Source organism: Lepidochelys kempii, chromosome 8 (assembly GCF_965140265.1).
Source record: "Lepidochelys kempii isolate rLepKem1 chromosome 8, rLepKem1.hap2, whole genome shotgun sequence".
NCBI lineage: Eukaryota > Metazoa > Chordata > Testudines > Cheloniidae > Lepidochelys > Lepidochelys kempii.
In genome coordinates, this window is record NC_133263.1 from 46,269,057 (window position 1) to 46,294,258 (window position 25,202).

Below are 25,202 nucleotides of genomic sequence, written 5' to 3' on the forward strand. Positions count from 1 at the left end.
TGACCGCCCATGGCTATGCCCCTGTGTTTCCAGGTTTTTATTAATAGTGGTTTGAAAAGCCAAGTGCTGCTGCTCTGTTTTTTGCTGGATTTCCTTTTTCTCTTTTGGAGCAATGAGCACACATGGGGGAAATTTTCAAAGGCACAAAAGGCAGTTAGTTGCCCGGTTCCTATTGAAAGCCCCCAGAAGTGGGGCACCCAAGGGACATTTGCGCCTTTGAAGATCAGCCCTACAATTGTTGTGGGGCTGGGTTGGCTTTCGCTATTCATCTCGAAATGTTCGGAACTTCCGTTTTAATAGTTGCAGTTGCATCTCTAGGCCTCTTGTGTCTGGCGAAGTTTTGATGGCAGCTTCTCTGTCTGTATGCTGTATATTTTAAATCCCTTTCAGATTGTAAGACTACTTGAGCTGCAGACCCCCAAAGCTTTTTCTTCATTTATTCCGAACCCTTATTTTTTTTTCAAATCTGCAGTTTATTATAATAGGAGTTCTTATGCGTGCCCCATGCATAACTAGCCCCATAATATCTTCTGCTATTGATGAGAGGAACGTATGGGCTCAGGAGACAGGAAAATTAGGTGAGTGTTGTGACATTGCACCCTATAATGCTTTATAGAAATATGATTATGAGTGTAAATATGACATAACTGAAATATGTTTTATGCTAGATATGCCATGTAACATATCTTTGCAAAGGTTAGGATTAATATATTCAGTAGCTCTTATTTGTATGCATGTATCATTTTTATATCTGAAGTTATGAGTGTTGGCTCTATGCTTGTATTTAAAGTGTTTCCTGTAGGAAGCACATAAGGCAGATTTGGTTAACATAGTGTGATGGGGTTATTCAAGTAATTGGGAATACTTAACTAACAGTGGACTTTGGGAAACACCAATCCATATCTGAGCTATCCTGAGAACAGTTCAAACTAACATGTAAACAATGGCGTCGGCCTGCAAAAAGCTGAATCCTTTATAGACATGTGACTTGCCCAGGTGGCTAGAGACTCCATCTTGTGGCTGTGATGTTGCACAAGAGAGAGAATATAAAAGGCCCTGGAAACCCCTCCATTTGGTCTTCAGCTGGCTCAAAAGATAACCTCTCTACCCCAAAGAGGTGCCTGAAAGAAACTGGAACAAAGGACAGTAACTGTGGGGGTTGGAGTGATTGCTGGACCCAGACTAGGAAGGAACCCAGTCTGTCAAAGAAGCTTATTGGAACATCTCTGAGGGTGAGAGTTACCTGCATTTAGTCTCCTACTGTATTAGGCTTCAGACTTGCGTGTTTTTGTTTTATTTTGCTTGGTAACTTACTTTGTTCTGTCTGTTGTTACTTGGAACCCCTTAAATCCTACTTTTTATATTTAATAAAATCACTTTTTGCTTATTAATTGACCCAGAGCAAGCAAGTAATTTCTGACGGAGCAAACTGCTGTGCATATCTCTCTATCAGTGTTATAGAGGGCGAACAATTTATGAGTTTACCCTGTATAAGCTTTATACAGAGTAAAACGGATTTATTTGAGGTTTGGACCCCATTGGGAACTGGGTATCTGGATGCTGGAGACAGGACCATTTCTTAAGCAGTTTTCGGTTAAGCCTGCAGCTTTTGGGGGACGTGGTTCAGAACTGGATCTGTGTTTGCAGCAGGTGAGCATGTCTGGCTCAGCAAGACAGGGTGCTAAAGTCCCAAGCTGCCAGAGAAAATGGGCTTGGAGGTAGTCTCAGCACATCAGGTGGCAGTCCCAAGGGGGTTTCTGTGACCCAACCCGTCACAAGTGTGAACTAGCGACATAGTGGGCTAAAAGAAAGACCACTGGACTGAGACTTGGGAGACCTGGATTCTATTTTTGGCTCTGCCACTGCTCTTCTGGGTGACCACGGGCATGTCACTTCTCCTCTGTGCCTCAGTTTCCCCATCTGCAAAGTGGGGATAATACCTCTTGTAAAATGTTTTTGAGCTCTACTGATGGAAAGCACTGTATTCGTGCCAGCTAGGTGGTATCATTATTATTAGACCTATTCCTCTGTGACTTGAGGCAAGTCACTTTTCTGAGTTTCTCCATCTGTGAAATGGGAAGGGATAATACTTTCCTATCCCACAGCCGTGTTTCAGGGATGAAATCATTGGTGCTAGGTGTTTTGAGATCCTCAGATTGTAGTTGCTAAGGAAGCATGAATTATTAGCTATTGGAAATGTTCTTTGATGTATCTTTTGCCATAGGGAAAGCATTGGACCTTTTCCATTAGTACATCACACGTATATCCAGGAATATGTGGGAATGGCTAGTTTTTCTCCTTCTCAGGTTTACATCCAGCTTTTCAAACTATGCAGACTCAGTATACGCAAGACATTTAATGTATATTCAATGCATGCATTTTATGAGTCGAAGAAACTGAACAAAATAATCTTAGCAGAGGAAGAGCCTAGAACCTACTTGCATTGAAGAAAACACTGGTTTTGTCCAGTGCTTAGCTTTTACTGCCTCAGAGACAACTGTTCTTGCCATTGTCCCATTAGGCCAGTACATTTCATATGACGAGTTATATTGCAGGGGCCCTAAGCTGTTTCTCATTTCCATCTCCAGTAAAGACAAACGTGCATTATCTCCAAAATGTATTTAAGTACTTTTGTTATATGTGACTTTTGAGTGTTATTTTATGGCATCGTCCATTAACTTCTGAATTTGCAGTAGCCTTAGGGATTTGAACCTGGCTACTGTGCAGCAGAATAACTACCTGTATTGTTGACTAACCTCTGGTACAGAATTCAGAAGCTGAGATATATGATAGGTTTCAGAGTAGCAGCTGTGTTAGTCTGTATTTGCAAAAAGAAAAGGAGTACTTGTGGCACCTTAGAGACTAACAAATTTATTTGAGCATAAGCTTTCGTGAGCTACACTCACGTCATTCTAAGGTGCCACAAGTACTCCTTTTCTTTTTGAGATATGATAGTTCATCTTAATTTACTTTACCTGTTCCTTTGAAATTTGTTTGAATGCATTTTGGGCAAATGCAACTGATTCTTCAAATACAGTTGTAGACTTCCTTGGGGAAGTCCTTCCTTCCTGATGCTTTCATCCCCAGGCTATTTAACAGCCCTGTGATGAGGTTTAGCACTCCAGAAAGGACATAGTGACTGAGGTTATAAAACAAAAGAAACATACTACTCTGCAACAAAAGAGCCTCCATGACAAGCTCTTTAAAAGGCCACACTTAACTAACAGACTTCCTCAGTCCTTGCCAAATCCCAGCACCCCAGCAACAGCAAAAATAGAACAGATTTAATTCTCCAACCATTGTTTGAAAAAGTGACTCTGGTATTGAGAATGCTTTCAGATCTTCCATTTCATTGCTCTCCTTTTGATAGGAAGACAAAGGCAGAAATCAACTCACTCAGCTCACACTGACTTTCAGTGAGCTGGATGCATAGTTCCATAAACCCCTTTTTAAAATTCCCGATCTGAGAGACTGAACCACTTTCATACCCCTCTGCAGTGTGGAGCGAGTCCTGAAGGTGACCTGGAGGCTAAGGCAGGGAGACCAGAGCGAGGTTCTAGCTCAAACTCTTGACATTGAGAGATCTGAAGCTGGATTAGAAAAGTCAAACAGCACAATATGGCAGGAACTGCAAGAGCAATAAAATGCTATTAAAGCTCCTTCCTTTTCCTCTGAGAACAGAGTGCTAATATCCTTACTCAGGGTAAAATCACCCTTGAGTTCATGGACCAAGACTATGCCTCATCTATAAACATATTGCTCCAACTTTCCAGGCAGTTGGCCTGAACGTGGGGTGAGGATGAGAAAGTGTTGCAGAGTAAATGGCGCTATGGAGAGAGCCCCCCTATCTCCTGGGACAGCATCACACACACGGCTAATCCTGCCCACCACAGACTTTCTCAAATGTCCCAATGACCTTTCCGCTGTTGGGTTTGTCTGTATTACTGGTGAACTGCTGCTCATTCTTTCCGTGCCAACAGCTTTCGCCGAAGCACTGGTATTGGAATATAGAGTTCATAACACCTGGTACTGTTAGGCCTGTGTGATTTCTAAAGGCTTTACTTTCCTGTAGTGTCCAGAACCAGGTGGATGAAGTCATTGACGTCATGCAGGAGAACATCACCAAGGTGATTGAAAGGGGAGAGAGACTGGATGACTTACAGGATAAATCAGGTGGGAATACTTAATATTCTAGAACTCTCTTCCTGCCTCCTCTCCCTCACGTTGAGTCCTGGGGAACAGCATTCTCCTCTAGGCAGCTTTAAAACACCACTGTGAATAACCTTAGTGCAGGGATTGAAAGTCCTCTTCTTTCCCCTGGTGATTGTGGCTATTTTGCTGCATCCCTCTCTGCCAGGGAGTGGTGTTAGATTGGTTCCATTTCATGACAGTAGATTCTAGAAATCAGAGAGAGACGATGACTGCTAAAGCACATTTCCTCATGGGCCCAGGGCAGGAGTGTTTCCTACAATATCCTAATTACGTAGACTTTAAGGTCAGAAGGCACAACGCAGGCCACAGAATCTCACCCACACACTCCTGTAACAAACCCCTAACCTATGTCTGAGCTATTGAAGTCCTCAACTCGTGGTTTAAAGACTTCAGTGTGCAGAGAATCCTCCAGCAAGTGACCCATGCCCCATGCTGCAGAGGAAGGCGAAAAACCCCCAGGGCCTCTGCCATTCTGCCCTGGAGGAAAATTCCTTCCCGACCCCAAATATGGCGATCAGCTAAATCCCGAGCATGTGGGCAAGACTCACCAGCCAGACACCCAGGAAAGAATTCTCTGTAGTAACTCAGATCCCACCCTATCTAGTGTCCCATCACAGGCCATTGGGCATATTTACCACTAATCCGGACAAATCTGCTCTATTTGAAGTGTCTCCATGGATACACCACTCCCATTGGGAGACTGTTTCCAGCCTGAGACTGCTGATCTTACTGTCTGTTGGGAAGCCAAGCCTCCCCTTTTCCACTTTCATCCCTGTACTTCCTTGAGCCTCCCTAAACATTTCCTTTCCCTTGGTGCTTATAACTTGTCGCGTATAATTTTCCTCCCCCGGCTTCATCTCTTAACAGCCCAGGAATAGTTCTCTAAATATTCCTCCTTCATTGCTTCTTCCATCCCCTTACATGGGATAGTTGCACTTCATGTTCCCTCCACTTGTTACTCCTGAGAGCATTCTGTGCCAAAAAAATTTCTGTGCACAGTGTTTTAAAATTCTGCAAATTTTATTTGTCAAATAAATATGGAGGCTTTAGCATGGCATTGTGGAGCATAGGTCATTGGCTGCACAGAGGTGGAAGATCACTCTGCAGCTCCCCCCGGGACATGGACTCAGCAGTGAGGCTCCACCCAACCTTGACACTGCAAGGACTGGGCCTGCCCCAGAAATACCTCAGGGCCCATTCTCATCTGTACCAGGTGTAGGCAGGCAGGCTCAGAAAGGCAGGATCCAAGGGTGGAGGGGCTTTTAGTGTGGGGGGATCCAGGTGTAGGGTGAGAGTTCTCTGTGAGCCAGTCTGGGTGTGGGCAGCTCAATGGGGGATTTGGGTGTGGGGGGGCATCTGGAGGCACACGGATTTGTTGGGGGGTTCTGGGTACAATGGTAATGGGATTCTGCAGGGGGGTCCAGGTGAAGGTGGTTGGGGCTCAGCAGGGGGGGGTGTGTGTGTGGGAGGGATAGAGCTCAGCAGGAGGGTCTGGGTGTGGGGAGTTCTGTGGGGGGTCCAGATGCTGAGGGAGTGGGGCTCAGTGGGGTGGGGATCCAGGTGTAGCTGGTTGTGGCTCTGTGGGGTGGGGGTGTGGGTCACTCATTGGGGTGGTCCAGGTGCAGGGGGGCTCAGCAGGTGGGGTTCTGGGGCGCTGAGGCTTGGAGGGAGGGTCTTGGTATGAGTGGGTCTGGATGCATGGGGGTTGGGTGGATGGGGGAGCAGTTCCCCGTATAGTGATCCCTCTCCCTGTAGCTGAGGAGTGATCGGCACAGGAAGCAGAGTGGAAGGGAGGGAGTTTGTGGAGCTTCCTGCAGCCTGGGGAGAAATCTGGGGGTGGGTCTGACCAGGCCCTGGATGCTGTGCAGGGGAAGAGGAAGTCCCATGCTCCCCCACACAACTGGGACTAGCAGCTGAGCCTGGCGCAGGATAGGAGCCACCAGCAGGGCCTTCCCCAGTCCTGCCCCACAGTGATTTACCTCTCTGCTGGCTGCCGTGGGCACCCAAAACCCTGGGAGGGTCGCATGACCGCTCTTGTGGCTTCCCTGTCAGAAAGTCATTTTTCTTCTTGGAAACAAAGAAACCTGGGGGGGGGGGGGGGGGAAGAGACGTGAATTCTGCACACGTGCAGTGGCGCAGAATTCCTCCAGGAGTAAAGACTTGGCAGCCTGCTGGTATTCAGCCTGTGTGCTATGCTCCGTATGTGATCTCAGCAGAGCCCTATATAAAAACACTGTTACCGATTTGGGTCATGACTTGGGGCCAGATTTATTAAGTTATTTAGGTGCCTAAATACCTTTTGTAAATCTGCCCTTGGTGCCTCTGCATTGATTTTCATGGCCCTTAAATTGGAACTGTAAGTTCTTGTTTACCAGCTCTCGCCCCTACCCTTTCTCTGGGAAGACAGGAGTGTTGGAAGAGAACCTCCCTCCCCGGAATAGCTGCATTTCAGATTAGTATCCCCCCAATGTATTGGCTTTGCATTTTGCCAGCTTAAACTTCATTCTATTGCTGTCCAGATATTTAACCTCTGTAGGTCCCTTTGTATAGTTTTTCTGACCTCGCTGATGTTTGCAACACCTCCCCAGTTAGTATAATTTCCAGATAGGGGTAAGTCTCCATCCTGTCATGGCTGTTCTCTTCACATACCTTCTAGATTTCTGTACCTGTCATCTGTTGCTGCCCTGAGCTGGTCACTTGTGGCAACACTTTGGGTTTTTGTTTTTTTTTCAGTCCTACTGGATATTTCAACTTAAATGTAATTCTCCCTCTTTCAGCCTTTTGTGTTTTTAATCTGAAGGGTCCACTTATAAAAGACTTGACTTTATATGTTATAATGTATTTGGGACCCTTACAAGTTACTGTGGAACCTCACTAATTCTTGTTCTGCTATTCTGCAGAGCTAACAATTCTCATTAAACGCTTGGCAATTTCACCTTGTGTTTCAGGAGAAAGGCGTAAATGCAGAACACTACAATCAAGTCTTGTGCTGATTTCCATTAGTTTTACAGTTTCTAGTATACTTATGGTGTTGCCACAGTTATGCAAACTAACAGACCATTTTGTCTTGCTGTAGCCTTGATTTTTTTCTTGTCTGTTCACTTACAATTTGTCAAATACATTCCCCATTTATAATAGTTCTCCTAGTCATTGTGTTGGCAAAGTTCTACTGTGTTGCTAGTGAAATTCAGCATGTTGATGAAACGCAGCATGCTAAATTTCAATATAATTATGCAGAAGCACTTGGCAATTGTGTATATTCCCTGGTTGCCTAGTTTATAGTTTAAAAATAAGTGAATTTGCAGAACCAGGGGCCTTTTTTCTGATGTGCTTGTGCTTCTGGACGTGCCCGTGCTGCTGTGCCTTTAATTCTTTTCTCTCTCCATGTGATACAGAAAGTTTATCAGACAATGCAACAGCGTTCAGCAACCGATCCAAACAGCTTCGAAGACAGATGTGGTGGCGAGGGTGCAAGGTGAGTAAATGGAGAGGGGAAGGAGTGGATTTTTTAATGCATGTTCTCAAAACTTGGCCCTACTAAGAGTAACGTGGGCAGGTTGCAAGAATCTGAGATTTTTATCTAGCTTGTATGAAGATGGGGCATTTTGCAGCCACTCTTATCTTGAATCCAGAGCTGAGGCCGGCAGAGACCATGAGTACCAGCATTGCTCTGTCTACTTCAAGCAGCCTTTGCTTGGTGAAGATGGGAGTATCATGTGTTTGGGGAAGATAATCTTTGCAGGCCTCAGCTCTGTATTGAAGGCCGTGCTTCTGCTATTCCTGTATTAATGTATTGTACTTACGCCTGTTGAGGCAACAGTAGTTGTGAGTATGTCTTTAGGAGAGACACAACTGGAGGATAGGAATCCCAGCCACGATAGTAACAACTCCTCTTTATTCACAGGGGTATTATGTGGTCTACAAGAGTATTTTACAAAGGGCTTTAAAATCGGAGGAAAGGTGATATGGAAGGGCAAAGTGGTAGTGCGAAGTAATAGCAATGCAAGGAGCAAACCCTTCAGCATTGTTACCAGAAAACAACTGTCTGAGCTCACTGCCACTTTGCTTTGTAGTTGCCTTTCTAGATTTTCTTTGTACATCCTTAACTGAGATATCAAAATGCTGAGATTATTTTATATTGAGGCAAACTGAAATTTTGTACAAGACATTAACTGAACAATTAAAAATTAGGGCTGTCAAGCGATTAAAAAAATTAATTGCAATTAATTAATCGTGCTGTTAAACAATAATAGAATACCATTTATTTAAATATTTTGGATGTTTTCTACATTTTCAAAGATATTGATTTCAATTACAACACAATACAAAGTGTACAGTGCTCACTTTATATTTATTTTTGCTTACAAATATTTGCACTGTAAAAAACAAAAGAAATAGTATTTTTCAGTTCACCTAATACAAGTACTGTAGTGCAATAACTTTATCATGAAAATTGAACTTACAAATGTAGAATTATGTACCAAAAAAACTGCAATAAAAAATAAAACAATGTAAAACTTAAGAGCCTACAAGTCCGCTCAGTCCTACTTCAGCGAATCGCTCAGACAAACAAGTTTGTTTACAATTTTCAGGAGATAATGCTGCCTGCTTCTTGTTTACAATGTCACCTGAAAGTGAGAACAGGCGTTTGCATGGCACTGTTGTAGCCAGCATTGCAAGATATTTATGTGCCAGATGCGCTAAAGATTTATATGTCCCTTCATGCTTCATCCACCATTCCACGGGACATGCGTCCATGCTGATGACGGGTTCTGCTCGATAATGATCCAGAACAGTGGGTGTTCCTGGACTGTGCTGTTCTAAGGGAACAAACATTTGATAATAGAGGGCTCTTCAATGTAGCAGACAAAGGTCTAACAAGGGCAATGGCTGGAGGTTAAAACTAGGGAAATTCAGACTGGAAATAAGGTGCATATTTTTAATTGAGGGTAATTAACCTTTGGAATAACTTACCAAGGAGAGTGGTAGATTCTCCATCACTGGCAAATTTTAAAATCTAGATTGGATGCTTTTCTAAAAGATCTGATCTGGTTCAAACATGAATTGAATTAATTCAGGGAAGCCTTATGGCCTCTGTTATGCCAGAGGTCAGACCAGATGATCACAATGGCGCTCCTTCTGGTCTTAGAATCTATAAACTATGAACAAGTGGCTTTGTGTTCATCTGCAATGTAGAAGAAATTCCAATGCAGTGCAGAGTGCTTGGACACCATTTAAAATGTGTAATTAATAATACAGCCTTGGCCCATGAGTATCCACTAAACATGGTGTTGGTTTGTCTGGGCTGGCTGCACTTCCAACTGAAAACAACAGTCATGTCTATTCTAGCAGCACATGGTGTTACATCTCCAGTTGTGCTGATTATCTTCTAGTCCAGTTTCCATCTGTGTGTAGCACTAATGTCAATTGTGCCCACACACATGGCTGTAATTCAGTTGACCATCAATGTCACTCTATAACTCGGACCCAGTCACCATCTCTGCTCTTTGAGATGGATAGCGGTGCAGTGCCCTGTACTTCCCCTCTGCAGAAAGCTTTGCTCCAAAGGTGATTCAGGATGACAGAGCAGAGGGAGAGCGTTTAACTCAGGCCAGAATTTTCAACCCTTTGCAAATCAGGCCACTGTTACATGGGAGAGTGTTACTTTAGGTACTTAGGCTTGAAAAAATTTGGCCCCGGCGTTTGAGATATCAGGGAACATTTTTCTAGTGCCTGATAAATGATGTATATGGTCACATCTATATACACTCTTGTGTTGATTTATTGGGTTGCTTTTTCCAAATCAGGTATGCAGCTTACCCCAAACTCCCCTCTTTCTTTCTGTCTTCTAAACCAAGAGACACCAGAGAGCTGGTGTAGGAATTGGTGTCAGCTAAAGTGATTTGTTTGAAATACACTCCCTTCCGTCTGGTCTGTGGAGTGGCATCAACAGTATTCTGGGATAGGGGAACAGATATCTTGTCCTGGATCTAAACAGGAAGGTGACTCATTTAATTTAGAACAAGCCAAACATGTGGTCTCATGTCAGGAAGGTAATTCCTGCCTGTCTTTGCACTCCTCTTGCAGATGAAGGCCCTTGTAGCTTTGGTTGCTGTCATCCTCTTGCTAGTGATCATCAGTAAGTATTGACAACCCTTTCCTGCATGGTTGGTGGGTGGTTCTTTTTACATTGAAACATTTTGTTTGCTGTAAATGTTAAAATAGACACTTAAAACTTCCTTGCCATCCCATGTGACCTGATCAGTAGCACTTGAGCAGAAATTGCCAGTGACCCCAAGTCTTGCTCCTTAGGGATGTTCAGTCACATGCAGCCAATATTTTAACCAGAGACTCCCTTTGCCTGTGCTGAACCCCTGCCATGCTGGGATTACAGGCAAGTATGTGGGAAATCTCTCATTTAAGCAAAGACCTTCTAATAACCATTACCAAGGCAGGAGATGGAGTTGCACTTTCTCAACAAAAGAGATACCCTATTCCTGGAAACTCAGCGTGTAGCACCGTGATCAGCTTGCATAGTATGATGAAGGGAGATGGACTGAAGACCCAAAGGGTCTGGGGTACCTTCTCTCAGAAAATGTTTGAAAATACCTGTAATCTATGGCAGTTTTTCTATTCCGAGACAAAGCTCCCTTCAAAAGGGGCTTGTATAATAATCTCTGGCACGCAGTGTGGGCCAGTGGCTTGAGTATAGGACTGGGATTCAGAGCTGGGTTCTATTCCAAGCCCTGCCACCGACCTTCCTGTGTGATCTTGGGCAAGTCACTTCCCTCTCCGTGCCTTTGTTTCCTCTCCTACTCTTAGCCTGTCATGTCTATTTAGAGTGCAAATTCCCTGTCCTGTATGTTTTCTATAGCACCTAGTGCAATGGGAGCTCTAGGCACTATAGTGACATAAACAATAACCAGAGAGAGCGCTCCTCTGACGCAGAGAAGTCATTCCACCCTTCCTCTGAGAGGAATGGCTGAGTTTTAACAAGGGGCCCCCAGGAGGCCGCACAACAGCAAGGTCCTTCCTGTGCTGCTGACCTTGGGAGAAAATTCTCCCATCCATGCAGGAGCAGCGGTACAGGTGTAGCTTTATGCAAGGCCCCGCCTTGGCAGTAAGCAAAAACCTGATGAGATAGTCCCTAAGGATATCCTGCTGAAATGTACAGTCAGGAAGTGAAAGTTGGAGCCAACAGCTGGAATGCTAGCAACTGGAGTGACGTTGACGGACAATCCCATCAGGTTTGGTTTGGGGAGTTGGAAATGGATGAAAAAGGCAGGGGGTCTTGTCCCTGTAGCATTTGCGGAGGATGCAAACTGAATCCATTTGAACAAGGAAATAAACTTTCACTTGCGGTCCCGTGGTTGACTAAGGAAATCTGGTTCTTCTGCAAGTAGTGTCCGTATGGGTACTACACCTTAGGTGCACATACACCTCCCTAATCCTGGATCGGAAGTTTTCCGTTAACAGTGTCCATTTGGCCCGCACATACACTCTACACAATTTTGTGCTGCATGCTGAGGGTATACAGGGCTGTGTGGGAGCACCACTCTGACTTCCTTCTCTCCTGCCTTGGCCTGAGACAGAGCACTAGCATGTCCACCTCGTGCACATCTCGGTGTGTTTTGAAGTTATTTAGTTCATGTCGTGTTTCTAATTAGGGTTAGTTGTTGTTAATACAGAATTAGTTAAATAGCTGTGAGAGGTTTCAGTTTTTCCTCTCCCATTTTTTCTGGGGAACTTATTTGGCCAGTCAGGACCACACAATTAAGGAACTATCCAGGGGGCATGCCTGGCTCACCAGGTTTCAAATGCTGCGTCTCTTGTCAGTAGGCTATCTCAATCAGCGACAGCCTCTCTAAATGTATCTGTTGCTTGTGAGAATCCCATATCTCCCAGAGGTGTAACTATCGCCTGGCTCTAAAATCTAGAGCTCAGAAGAATGGGGAACCGAACTGAAGCTGCTGCAGGTGGAGCGCTCCCTTTGACTCACTTCCAAGTCAGGTCTGGAGACATCTGCCCCGTACATCTGTCTCCAGGCAGATCCACTGCCCCTTCGACTTCAGCTAAGGTCTCGCCTAAGAGGGGGAAGATCTCAGGGGATTCAGGGAAGGCTCTGAAGAGGAGGAGCTTGGTCTCCCACCATGCAGCCAACTCCCAAGAAGTCCTGATCTTGTGCTAGGTCTACAGTGTCAGAAGTCTTGACTCTTGACTCGTACCAGAGAGGTGAAAGATTCCTCCTCTGGTACCAGTGGACCAGGGACATCCCAGAGCACTTCAGAGAAACACGGCACTGGCAGGGCCCCTGTATCAGCTGCCTCCAGATCAGCACTGTCTATTTCAAACTTACCAGCGGTGCCTTCCCATTTGGTGCTGTTGGTACTGACAAAATCAAAGTACACATCTTCAGCCCCGGTGCCTATGCACTGCAAACCTACAGTACTGTCCAAGCCAACTGCTGCATCAGCACTGACCAACTTGGTACCGCAGGTGTTTCATTACTTCAGCGACATATCAGTGTTAAACGAACCAGTGTCCCTGCTCTTTATGGGTTCCAAATGACTCTCAGTAGCAAAATGCCAGTCTCTGGATGACCAGTGCTCCCTGGTACCACAAGATTCTCTACCCTTTTTTACTGGGCCCACTGGAGGACATTACAGAGAATGAAGGAGACATTCAGTCTTCTCCTTATCAGTGCAGGAGTCCCTTCTGCCTCATTACTGGAACCCATACTTTGACAAAGCTCCTTGCCCATGCCTGGGATGGTGGGATCAGTCCTGGGTACCAACCCTTCTCCCATATCAGCCTCCCCACTGGCCGCTTATCAGCTTATCAGCAGCAATTTGCCAGATTTCTGGCTCCGCCACACCAGGAAACTAGAGTGCCACATCCTCTTCCACCAAACCCCCAACACAAGGAGGCTTTTAAGGACAGGAAGCTAGGGCGTACAAAAAGACTACCACTCAGGCCCCTATTTTTTTCATCTTCACCTCCAATTGAGGCAGACATGCCTCCACCATCGATGGCAATGCTCTTAGTCAATTCCAGGACCTTGTAAAAAGGGTGGTGGACACCCTCTAGATACCTTTCGAGGAAGTTACACTCACATCACAAGCTCCTGGATGTTCTGCAGTCGGCGACACTCACTTGGGTTGCACTGCCCATTAATGAAGCATTCCTGGCTCCAGCAAAGACTGTGTGGCAAACTCCTGCCACCATACTGCCAAATTGTAGTGGGGCGGATAAAAAAATAAAATGTTTCCCGAAGGACTGGGAATTTTTGTTTTCCAACCCCCACTGGTGGAGGATGCTTGTAAACGAGCATGTCTCCTAGATGGCTCATTGGATTAGAATTCACCTGCTTGACAGGAATACAAGAATTACGAATTATAAGAACATAAAAATGGCCATACTGGATCAGACCAATGTTCTATCTAGCTCAGTATCCTGTCTTCTGACACTGACTGGTGCCACGTGCTTCAGAGGGAATGCACAGAACAGGGTAATTTATTGATTGATCCATCTCCTGTTGTCCAGGCCCAGCTTCTGGCATTTGGAAGTTTAGGGACACCCAGAGCATGGGGTTGCGTCCCTGACCATCTCGGCTAATAAACACCGATGGACCTATCCTCCAGGAACTTACCTAAATCTTTTTTGAATCCATTTGTACTTTTGGCCTCCACAACATCCCCTGGCAATGAATTCCAGAGCATTGTGTGAAGAAGTACTTCCTTTCGTTAGAGTTAAACCTTCTGCCTATTAATTTCATTGGGTTATATGGAGGGGGTAAATAACACTTCCTTATTCATTTTCTCCACACCATTCATGACTTTGTAGACTTCTATTATATCCCCTTAGTTGTCTCTTTTCTAAAATGAACAGTCCCAGTCTTTTTAATTTCTCCTTGTACGGAGGCTGTTTCACACCACAAATCACTTTTGTTGCCCTTCTCTGTACTTTTTCCAATTCTAATGTATCTTTTTGTTGTTGAGATGGGGCAACCAGACCTGTATGTGGTATTCAAGGTGTGGGCATACCATGGATTTATATTGTGGCATTATGATATTTTCTGTCTTATTATCTATCCCTTTCCCAACGGTTCCTAACATTGTTAGCTTTTTTGATTGTACTGTAGAAGTCTACTGTTTTTACTTCTAAACAGTAGAAGGGCGTCAACTCGAATTACTTACCTTCAGAAATAGAAGAGGTTTCAGCCACTGGTGTCACCATCACTCCCTTGTGCCTGAATCTTTTCTACTGTCGGCCGTCTTGGATTATCTGATGGATTTTAAAAAAATTGGGTTTATCATTTATCCCAAAGGTTCATCTCACTGCGATATCAGCTTTTCATTCCCCACCAGAGGGGTTTCTACTTTTGTGCACCCTGTGTCCTTCAGATTTATTAAAGGTCTGGGGAATCTTTATCCCCAGGTTAAGGATCCTACTCTGACTTGGGATCTCAATCTGGTACTCTGATACCTTAAGGGACCTCCATTTGAACCTATGGCAACCTGCTCCTTGCTTCACTTATCTATGAAGATGGCCTTTCTAGTAGCTATCACACCAGCCCATAGGGTTGGAGAAACTGGAATCTTGATGGCAGACCCCGCATTTACAATATTTTTCAAAGACAAGGTCTCACTATGACCACACCCAAAGTTCTTACCTAAGGTGGTGTTGGATTTCCATCTTAACCAGTGTATTCATCAGCTGGTACCTTTTCCTAACCCACATAAATCTCAGCAGGGGACTTCCCTTCATACAGTAGATGTACAGTGAGCATTGGCCTCCTATCTGGATTGGACCAAGCAACTTTAGAAATCACCTATACTTGTCTTCATTGCAGAAAGATCAAAGGGGTCCATGATCTCTTCACAGAGACTTTTGAGATGATCTCTGGGTGTATTACCACTTGCTATGATGCGGCTGGTGTTTTGCCACCCCAAAGGATAATACTACCATATCACAAACAAGTTCCACAGCATTACTCAGAAACATTCCTGTGTCTGAGATCTGCAGAGCTGCTAAGTGGACCTCAGTGCATGCCTCTTCTAAACACTATGCCTTGGTTCATGCCATCGGATCTGATGCAGTGCTTGGTTCTGCTGTACCGTCTTCAGTCTTGCACTGGATTCTGAAGCCCCTGCTCCTGGTGAGGATACTGCTCGGGAGTCACCTAATGGAGCGTGCATTAGGACGCCACTTGAAAAGGATAAAAAGGTTACTCACCTTGTGCAATAACTCTGGTTCTTGGAGATGTTTCCCTACTGGTGCTCCATTCCCGTCCTCCTTCCCCTCCGTTTTTGTTGGACGTTCGAATACAGAAGGAACTGAGAGTGGTTCACCCGTACAGCCCTATGCCGGAGTGCGGCACGAGCTTGTATAGAACGCATGTGTGGACTGAACGGACATTGCTAATAGAAAATCTCTGATCAAGGGCTTGCGAGGCGCATGTGCACCAGAAGTGGAGCACCCATAGGTGGACACATCTGGAAGAACCACAGTTACTGCACAAGCCGAGTAACCTTTTCTTTTTCTCGTCTGCAGCTCTGACACTGATCAATGTTAGGTTTGTATATGTATGGTTTTAAAGACTTGTTTTGTTTTTTCCCTCTCTTACAGTACCTATCATCCTGAAATACCACACTTGACTTGATGGCTGGAGATGTCCGTGGAAGCGGCTCTGGGATGATAAGAACTGCTGTGTAATTTAAATGAAACATATGTATATAGCTGAGGTGATCTTTTTCAAGATGGCAAAAGAGGCAAGTAGCCAGTTCTAACTAGGGCATTCTGAGAACTGCCAAATGACCCTTTTTCACATACATTGATTTATAACAACGTTGAATGCTCAAACCCTATTTTTTTGCTATATTCCAGGAATCCCAGTTTGGAACTAGCTACTTGCTAATACATTTTATTTGTATATATAGTTAAGTAGTAATGAGGTTATTTATAATTTAAACACCGTTTCCTACCGCCAGCTGCCGAAGGTAGGAGCTCAGTTGTTTCATGCAAGTGAAGGAGGAAGAAAGTAGTATTATGTTAAAGGGAATCTAACCATTCTGTGAATAATTGCAAGGATGTCATTTTCTCATGGTTTTTTTAAAAAAACAATTAGGTTCTGCAAACCAAGAGACGTTCTGTACTGTCATGGAGATGTGCAAGCTAAGTGTTTTCAGTATCGCTGCTTACAGCTGTGACTAAAGACATTCCACTAAACCTATTTTTGACTGTAAGTGTGGAACTCCTGGTCAATCTTTTGTGGCTTTCTGCGGGGGGGGGGGGAAATGCATCTTGTGATTTGCAGAATGCCAGAGTGTGACAGGTGGCAGGAGAAGATTTGAAAAACATGCTGGTTTACCTGTCTGTAGTGGGGGGTCAAGTAGTGAAAGTGGTCATAGGTTATCAGGAATCCAGAGGAGATCAGCTTTCTGCTATCTTATTACACCAAAGTTAGATGGATGATTTTTAAATATGATCAGTTTGATGCCCTGGTGACTGAAGAACTGCATTAGAAGTGTGCCTGCATTTGTGTTACTTTTTAACTTGATTGAAGGAACATGTCCTCCTCTTGGGCACATAGGTGTGGGAACTAGAGATGCGGGGGCAGGGGGTGCTGCAGCACCCCCAGGTTTTACGCAGGGCTCCGCTTCCAGCCCTGCACTTAGGGCTCCACAACCACACCCAGCCTTGGCCCCCTTACCACTGTCCACATCCCCTCTTCCCGGAGCCATGGCTCAGCTCTAGGGAGCAACGGGGGGCGTGGACAGATGTTATCCCCACTCTAAAAGTTCCAGCACCACTTCCTGGAAACATGCAAAGTCTCTTTAACTGCTGAATAGGCGACTATCCGTGATTCTCAGAGCTAATGTGCATATTTACCTTCCCACTGTTTCATCTGTACAGAGATGCAAAAGTCAGAGCCACCCTTCCTCTCTCTAAAAATCTTAAACATGTAATGCGTAATGGTAAAGAGGAGTGTGTACATAGAAAGCTGAATGTAGGAGGGGCTCAGAGGAAACATGCTAGTTCTCCAGTGCCACTGTTGAGAAAGGGCTGCTGTAAGATGGACGGAGATGTAAATTTGAAAAGGGTAGGTTAAAGTCAGCTGCAAAGTGAGGCCATAAGGGCTGCAGTAGCAGGTGCTAGGACCTGCAGAGCTCAGCCCATATATAAGAGCTGTGTGTTTCCCTCACTGTTGTTCTTCCACTCCCCTACTGCTGTCAAAGCTATAGATGTGTGTTCTAGCTACCCATTGGTAATCACATCAGTTAGGCTATCCTATCAACTCTCAGAGAACCAGTCTGGCAGGAAAAGGACTCTGGCTTTAGCTGAAAGAGCCAGCTATTGGTCCAGTGGAGTTTTCATAGCTGAGGACTGAAGCTGTGGAAGACCCTACTGTTTGAATTATGACCTTTTTTTAGAATACCTCTTCAGCCTGCAGTTACCCAGGGGCAAACACTGGGCTGCTTTGCTATATGAATTCTCTAACTCCTAAGGTATGCGAGGCTGCCAGACTGCAGTGAGTTTGTGACCAAACAGGTTTTCACAGACCACATGGCTGCTGCCAGGAACTGGTCCTCCAGCAAATGTACCATGGAACGCAGAACACTACATGGTCCTTGGCAAAAGCCTGGCCCAGCAAACAATGGGCAGATAGCACTCTGTGTGAGGAAAGTAGGAATGTCAGAGGTGACCAAGCCTGATCTCTGACTGCCCCTACTGTCGTGACAGAAAACCTGCAGTCCTGCTACAAGCTCCTGGGCCATATCTCATCCTCTGCACAAGAGTGGTGGTAATGCCCAGAATCTTCAAGATCCCTGCTCCTGATGACCAGCTCAGACTGAAAGAAGATGAGTGAGACGAGGTCCTGACTGATGATCTGAAGCTCATGGCAGGCTACTATAGTCAATGGCACCTGTAGCTGAGCTTTTCCAAGACCATTTCTAGCATATTTGATTTGCATAATGCAAGCACGAGCTACGAGTTAAAGATTTTCTTAAATGGCCCACGCCTGCAGGACAGCCCAGACCTGGTTTACCTCCACCCCACATTGGATACATTGTTGATGTCCCACAGCCACTTGAAGAAGACAACAGCCAAAGTTAGTGCCACAGGTGAGTTGGAGATGTGGTTGGGGCATTTAAAATAGAAATTCTTGCAGACTTCCTGTGGGCTCAGGACTGTGACCATCAGCTGAGGCAGCAGCAAGAATGCTCTCCTCCAACTTGCGGTGCCAGCTGGTGCCGGCCCCTCTGGGAAGGTAGAAAAATGATTGGCTATAAGACTTCCTACGATCCTATCTGGTTGGCACATAAGGAGATTTCACTAGTAGATGCCACACCAGTCCTTGTTAAGCCTGGGAGAGACTGTACTATGCCAGTTCTGTAGTTTTAGTTGGAGGCACTTTCATAAGCCCCTATTTTCAGTCACGTCACAGCTTTTCCTTCTACCCCTCTGAAGAGTTGCCCTTCAGGCTGAATCCTCCTGGTTATTCTGGGCTCTGAAGTCAGTGTTCTGAGAAATTGTAATCTGTTTGCTTGGCCTTTTGAGATCAAAACAAGACAGTGTTTTTCATGCTTCAAGAAATTTCAGCTGCCTCTTTTTTCCTTTGATAACCAAAGCCATCATTGCTCCTGGGTGGGACATAGTCTTCTTAAGCGTACTTTTCATCTGTCTGAAGACACTCAGTTGAGAGATGAGTGCTAAGTGATGGGCCTTGTGAGAATTCTCACTCTATTCTTGATGTTTCAAAGAGCAGGGCTTGCCAGACAGATGTATCTCTACGCACTTGTACAAACAGGAGTGAAAAGGATGCATCATGGAGAAACCAGAGCCAGGAGGTCTAGACTACAGGGGAAGGATTAAAAGTTTCATTTTCACAGTCTCCCACTACACCATACATCTGGTGCTAGATTACTGTGATGGGTCACACGATGGTAGTCAAACAAAATGTGCTGCCTAAAAATAAGAACAGCATATTAATAGCAAAAATGCTGTCCACTCCTTGCACACAGCTCCAGCTTCTACGAGAGAGCAGCTCACTCCCCAAAAGTGGTGAAAAATAACACGGCATGGTCACGTTACAGATCACAAAACCCATTTGCTCAGGTCACATAGAAAGAGATGGCTTTTTTAAACTGCCAATCCTGCAAACTTAGCCTGGGATCTGAAAGTCAAGCTGGGGTTTTTCCCCTGCTTATGCATAAACAGTTACAGAGATCCTGGGAGCAGAAATCATGCTTTGAAATGGAAGAAATAAAAACCTCTTGCTTCACAGTTTCAGTCATTCCTACTAGAAGGGATTAAGATGAAACCTTCCTGAGCGAAGAGTATTTTACATCTGCCTTTCGCCAGATTCTTTTAGCTTCTTCTGAAGCATCTGAGATAAAACTGGATTAGATGGACCATAGGTCTGAGCAATTCCTACGCTGCACCTGTGCAACTGCAGTGTGTATTCAGTGGGTTTGCATGGGTGTAATCAAGGGCAGACTTTTCCCTTGCTCCATTGGATTTTAGTTAGTTTTGCTGATGTCTAAGTAAGTATTCAGGTCCTTCTCTCAATGCTGTATGAATGGGAGTAAAAATGAATTTGTCACTATGGGAAGCTTATGTGGTACTGAATTCAAACAGAGAACAAGTTTGAATTTAAAAAAAAATTACTTATAAAGTTCATTTGATACTCGTGAGGGAATTCTGCACCAAAAAATAAAAATTCTGCACACAATATTTTAAAATTCTGCATATTTTATTTGTCAATAAATAAATGTGGAGGCTCCAGCATGGCAGTGGAGATCACCCTCCATTCCCCCTTGCCCAGCACATGGACTCAGCGGTGACACTGCAACTGACCCTGACGTAGCACAAGGGCCAGGCCTGCCCCAGAAACATCCCTGGGCCCTGCCCCTCTGCACCAGGTGCACTGTGATAGCGAGCGAGAGGGATAGAGTCTTGCATTCATGACCAGCCCTGGCCCCCAATCCAGGTGTGGGGCAGGCAGGCTCAGCCTGGCAGGATCCAAGTGTGGAGGGGCTTAGTGTGGGGAGATCCAGATGTGGGGTGAGAGGGTTCTGTGTGGGGCAATCTGGGTGCGTGTGGCTCAGTGGGGGGTCTGGGTGTGGAGGGGCTCTGGATGCACAGGGGCTCATTGGGTGGGGTCCGTGTGCAGGTGGTTGGGGCTTGGCAGGGGGGTCTGGGTGTGGGGGCTCGGCAGGGGGTCCCAATGCTGGGGGAGTGGGGCTTTGTGGGGTGGGGGCCTTGGGTGCAGGTGGTGGAGGGCAGGGGGCTCATCAGGGAGGTCCAGGGGTGGGGGGTGGAACTTGTCAGGGTTTGAGTGTGGGGGAGCTCAATGGGAATGGTCTGGATGCAGGGGGAGAGGGGCTCAGTGGGGGGTGATCTGGGTGCAGATGTGGGGGTCTGGATGCACGAGAGGTGGGGTTCGGCTGGGGGCCTGGGTGCAGAGGGTGAAGCTCAGCAGAGATATCTTTAGCGTGTTTTAGGATCCAAGATAATTTTTAGGAATTATTCTTGGAGGTATAGTTAGCTATGCATTAACTTCCCTTTAAAAGTACTTCCTGGTGCTACAGTAACCTGATTAAGGTTTAATGTGCAATCCTAGTCCATAGTCACACTCGGTTCAGATGGGGAATGCATGAGAATAGAAAGCCTTCTATTATCTATACAGCCCGTAGCCTTCTCCGTGCTTGTGGCCTTGGAAAAGGGCCTCTTCCTAGGTTCCTGAGCTCAGTCCTGGACCCACTTCTCTCACTTTCCGTGTAAGTGTAACCCATTGTTCTCAGGGAGTGATGTTGATTTTTATACTGGTGACGGTAAGAGCCGAATCGGGCTCACGTGACTGTGCTTTCCAACATGGCCAGTGTTGGTACTTCTAGCAAAGAGACATCTTTGTTAAACTGAGCCGCCTATGTGAATACTACGGCAGGCATCACTGACCTGGCTCTGAAGTGCAGCAGTTCAAAGAAAGTAAGTTACCGAAAAGCACCTCTCTTGTCTAGAAGCTTTTGCCTGCCTCCTGCAAGTTTTAGCCACTCCTGTCTATGGGCCTGGAAGCCCCCTCACTTCTAATCTAGGAGCAACCTTTTTTGTGGGAATGAGAGAGCCCTGCTCAGTCCATAGCTGATTGAGGGCATCATTCCTGGGTCAACACACTCCACTGAATCTTCTTCTTGCACTTGGTTGGATTAGGTCAGTATTTTTTTCTGTGTACAAAACTAACTTGTGTCTCTGTATTGGCCTCCACTAAAATTTTGTCCTTTTCCAGTTTTAATTTACATTGTTTTCCTGTAAAAAATATTTTTTTTCCACTTCAGTAGAATCCTTTGAGCTAAGGAGTGACAGTCCATCGAGCTGGGGTAGCTGGATACAAAAATGGGTATGAATTTCTCCTTTAATTAGTTTCAGGGGCTGGACAAAGTTGGTTATATAAAGGCTCGTTATTTTTCTCTCTCTGGCAAATCTTTGCCTGGAACTCATTCCTGGAATGAATTTTCTATTAGCATTTCAGTTACTACTGGCTCCCTGCTGTGTGGGGAAGGAAGGATGGTTGGGCAGGGATACCCATGTTCAATTCCCTGCTCTGCCACAGACTTCCCATGTGACCATGGGCAAATCACTTAGTCTCTTTGTGCCTCAGTTTCCCCTTATCTGTACAATGGGATGCTAATGCATCCCTGCCTCCCAAAGGTCGCAGAGAGGAGATGGGGCACAGATGGAAGAAAGCCCGCCCATTGAAACGTCATGAAATGACACCCCAATGGCTGGGCCAGTCACGTGATATACAGAGCCCTGTTGAGGAAGATACAGACAATCAGCGACATGTTTAGAATCACGGTTGATAGGGAGGGGAGGAAACCCTTTCAGTGAGGCTCTTTCCTGTGCAAGGGGGATGATACATCGTTTTAATATGGCTAAATATCTACATCTGGGAAAAAAGAATGTAGGTCATATGTGCAGGATGGGGGACTCTATCCTGGGAAACGGTGACTCCTGAAAAAGATTTCAGGGGCATGGTGGATAATCAGCTGAACATGAGCTCCCCATGTGACACCGGCCAAAGGGCTCATGCAATCCTTGGATGCATCAACAGGGGAATCTCGATTATGAAAAGAGAGGTTATTTTACATCTGTATTTGGCCCTGATGCAAATGGAACCCTGTGCCTAGTTCTGGTGTTCACAGTTCAAGGGGATGATGATAAATTGGTGAGGGGTTAGAGAAGAGCCACAAGAATGCCCTGTGAAGCACCTTTTCCTTTCATCAGTCTGTTGTGCCCAGCAAAGGGTTAGAGGTGACTGGCTGGCGGGCTAAGTGCCCACACAGAGAAAACGTTTTTAGCAGTGGGCTGCTCTGCCTAGCAGACAAAGGTATCACAAGCTCCAGGGGCTGGAACTGAAGCTAGACAAATTCAGACTGGAACTGAAAATTCATGCTCGAACGCGGAGGGTGAGTAACCACTGGGACAATTTACCAAGAGTCAGGGTGGATTGTCCGTCACTGGCAATTTGTAAATCAAGGGTGGGTGGTTTTCTAAAGGATCTGCTCTAGGCGTTACTGTGGGGGCAGTTTTCTGGCCTGTGTTGTCCAGGAGGTCAGGCTAGATCAGAGAGGACCCTTCTGGCCTTGGAATATACGTTCCCATTTCAGTTAACACAGTAGCCAGTTATTCAGAAAAACTCTCCTGAATTAGATGACTTCCCATAGGGGTGGCTAGACTGGGTCAGCCACATGCTTCAGCAAGTCCAGGATCCTGTCTCTGACTGTGGTCAGCACCAGATACTTTCAGGAAAGCTGCAGGAAACCCTGCACTAGGTAGATGTGAGATAATCAGCTATGAGGCAGGTCTCATCCTAATCCCTGTAGTTCTAGAATGGTTTAAATCCTCGTTCTATACATGGCATGGAGATCATTCCTGGAATCCTTGCAGACCATGCGTTTTAATTTAACACCCTTTGATATTTGGTGGCCTCTGGCTCTGGTGTTGCATTTAATTGTAGAAGCTTTAAAAAAGTTCGCCTTGTATTATTCAGGAGAAATAAATTTCTTCGTTTTCTAATGTCTCCCTAACTTCACAAAGGAAGCATCAGCGAGAAGAGTAGGCTGGAGCAGAAAGTATGTTAATTACATTAAATCTAGCCTACACGTTTAGCTTCAGACAGTTCCTCAGGTCAAAGATTTCCATTATGTTTTGTGTATGTTGTCTGGTAGTTATCCCTTTCCACGTTATCAAGCTCTATAGTTCATAAACTTGTTTGTTAAAAATCTAGGCCTGGATCCTCAAGGCTACCTGGGCACTTAACTCCCACTGATTTCTAGGCTCTTTGAGGATCTGGTGAATACATCAAAAACACTCCTTGAGGCAAGTATTTGCAGAAAATCTGTCTGCATAATTGAAAACCACAGCAGATTATCCAGTCATTTGCCACATACCACCCCAAAGATGATGGCAGGGTTGGCCATCAACACGCTACTCAAACCCCGAAGTTTAGATCACTGCCTCGTTCCACTCACTGAAAGATGGAAGAGTCACCTCATTAGCCACAGGTTGTGTAAAGTTTCAGAGTAGCAGCTGTGTTAGTCTGTATTCGCAAAAAGGAGTACTTGTGGCACCTTAGAGACTAACCAATTTATTTGAGCATAAGCTTAAGGTTGTGTAAAGGCACCATAGTTTTTCTTCGTGCTCTTCTTGCTACCCCTTCCATCCATTGGAAGCTGAACAAGGAAACCGATTCAGCCTCCTCTATTGGCAAAGTGGTCAGCCCTTCAGCTTCTTCATAGGCTTTAGAGAGACCTTCACCAGATTGGAGTCTTTCTTCATTTCTCTCTCTTTTTTAGGATAACATATGTTTAAATGGCACCTTCCTGTCTAGGTTCTCAAGTCCACTTTACAAACCCACCTGAATTAAGCCCCATGTCATTCCTGGGAGGCTAGTATTTATCCCTGTTTTACAAAATTCTATGCTAGAATTTTAATACGCGTTCATTGACTGCTGAATGATGGCCAATGACCTGTAGCATAGACGTGGCCAGAGAGCAAGTGATTTTGCCGTGGTCATGTAGCATATCAGTGGCAAAATAGGGATTAGAACCCAGCTCTTATTCCGAATCCTGTCCTCTGGTCATTACAACATGCTCCCTCTCCTTCCATGGGGTCATCCCATAAGAAGCTCAGTGCCTCTAGATACAGCTGGCAAGATGCTCAAATCTCACAAGCTGGCCAAGAAACAATCAAGCAGCTTTCTGGGTTTTCAGCTGTAAAAACTCCATAACACCAGATTGAGACTGGTGGATCTGCGTGAGCCCGTGAAGAATTTTGGCCACCCTTACCCCCAAGGACAGGAGTAGCAGGATGGAGCATGTGGCAGCTCCCATGCTGGCTGTTGTGCCACCTACCTAGTTTAACTGCTGCTCCTGGCACCTTCTGTCAGCCCTTCTTACCCATGGTCAGGACAGAGTCTTCCCAGGGTGCTCTGCCTTCCTGGGCACTGCCCCTGTTGTTCACCTGCAATGCTGTGTAGCCATGGGCTCTCCTGCTTTCCACTCAGGCAGCAGGCCCTTTATTCCAGGTGTGGCTTTGTGAAGCCTGCTGATCAACAGTGAGCGCTAGCATCTGTCACAGCTTCGCTCTTGTTGCTTCATGTCCAGAAGGGAGAGTTCCAGTGGATGGGATTGCCAAAGGAGACAGTAAAGGTGTGTAATTGTGTCTCTCAGCTGATAGTATTCTGGTGGGATTCCTTCCTCTTCAAGAAAGCCCCCATAGCCCCGCACTGGCAGCCATATCTGGCCACATACCATCTCCGGACACAAAACAATCAGCCACCAACCATCCCACCTGACCCCAAGCAGAGCTCTTGCCCTAGCAGAGCCAGGGAGCCATGAAGTCCAATAGAGCCTTCACTACTGCTGTTATTTTAGGGGGAAGGTGATCCGACACCACGGTGATGGGCAGCAGTATAAAACAATAGG

General features: G+C 45.5%; 1 protein-coding gene across 2 annotated transcripts in view; it reads left to right on the forward strand.

Moving 5' to 3' along the window:
* The window catches only part of VAMP4 (vesicle associated membrane protein 4), a 34,528-nt gene extending 14,580 nt beyond the window's left edge, over window positions 1-19,948 (forward strand). For both annotated transcript variants that reach the window (XM_073356331.1, XM_073356332.1), the window contains exons 5-8: window positions 4,073-4,173; window positions 7,608-7,687; window positions 10,300-10,351; window positions 15,841-19,948. In XM_073356331.1, coding sequence (XP_073212432.1) covers window positions 4,073-4,173; window positions 7,608-7,687; window positions 10,300-10,351; window positions 15,841-15,869 — 262 coding nt within the window. In that variant the 3' untranslated portion in view covers window positions 15,870-19,948. The remainder of the gene's footprint in view (window positions 1-4,072; window positions 4,174-7,607; window positions 7,688-10,299; window positions 10,352-15,840) is intronic.
* The last annotated feature ends 5,254 nt before the right edge of the window (window positions 19,949-25,202 follow it).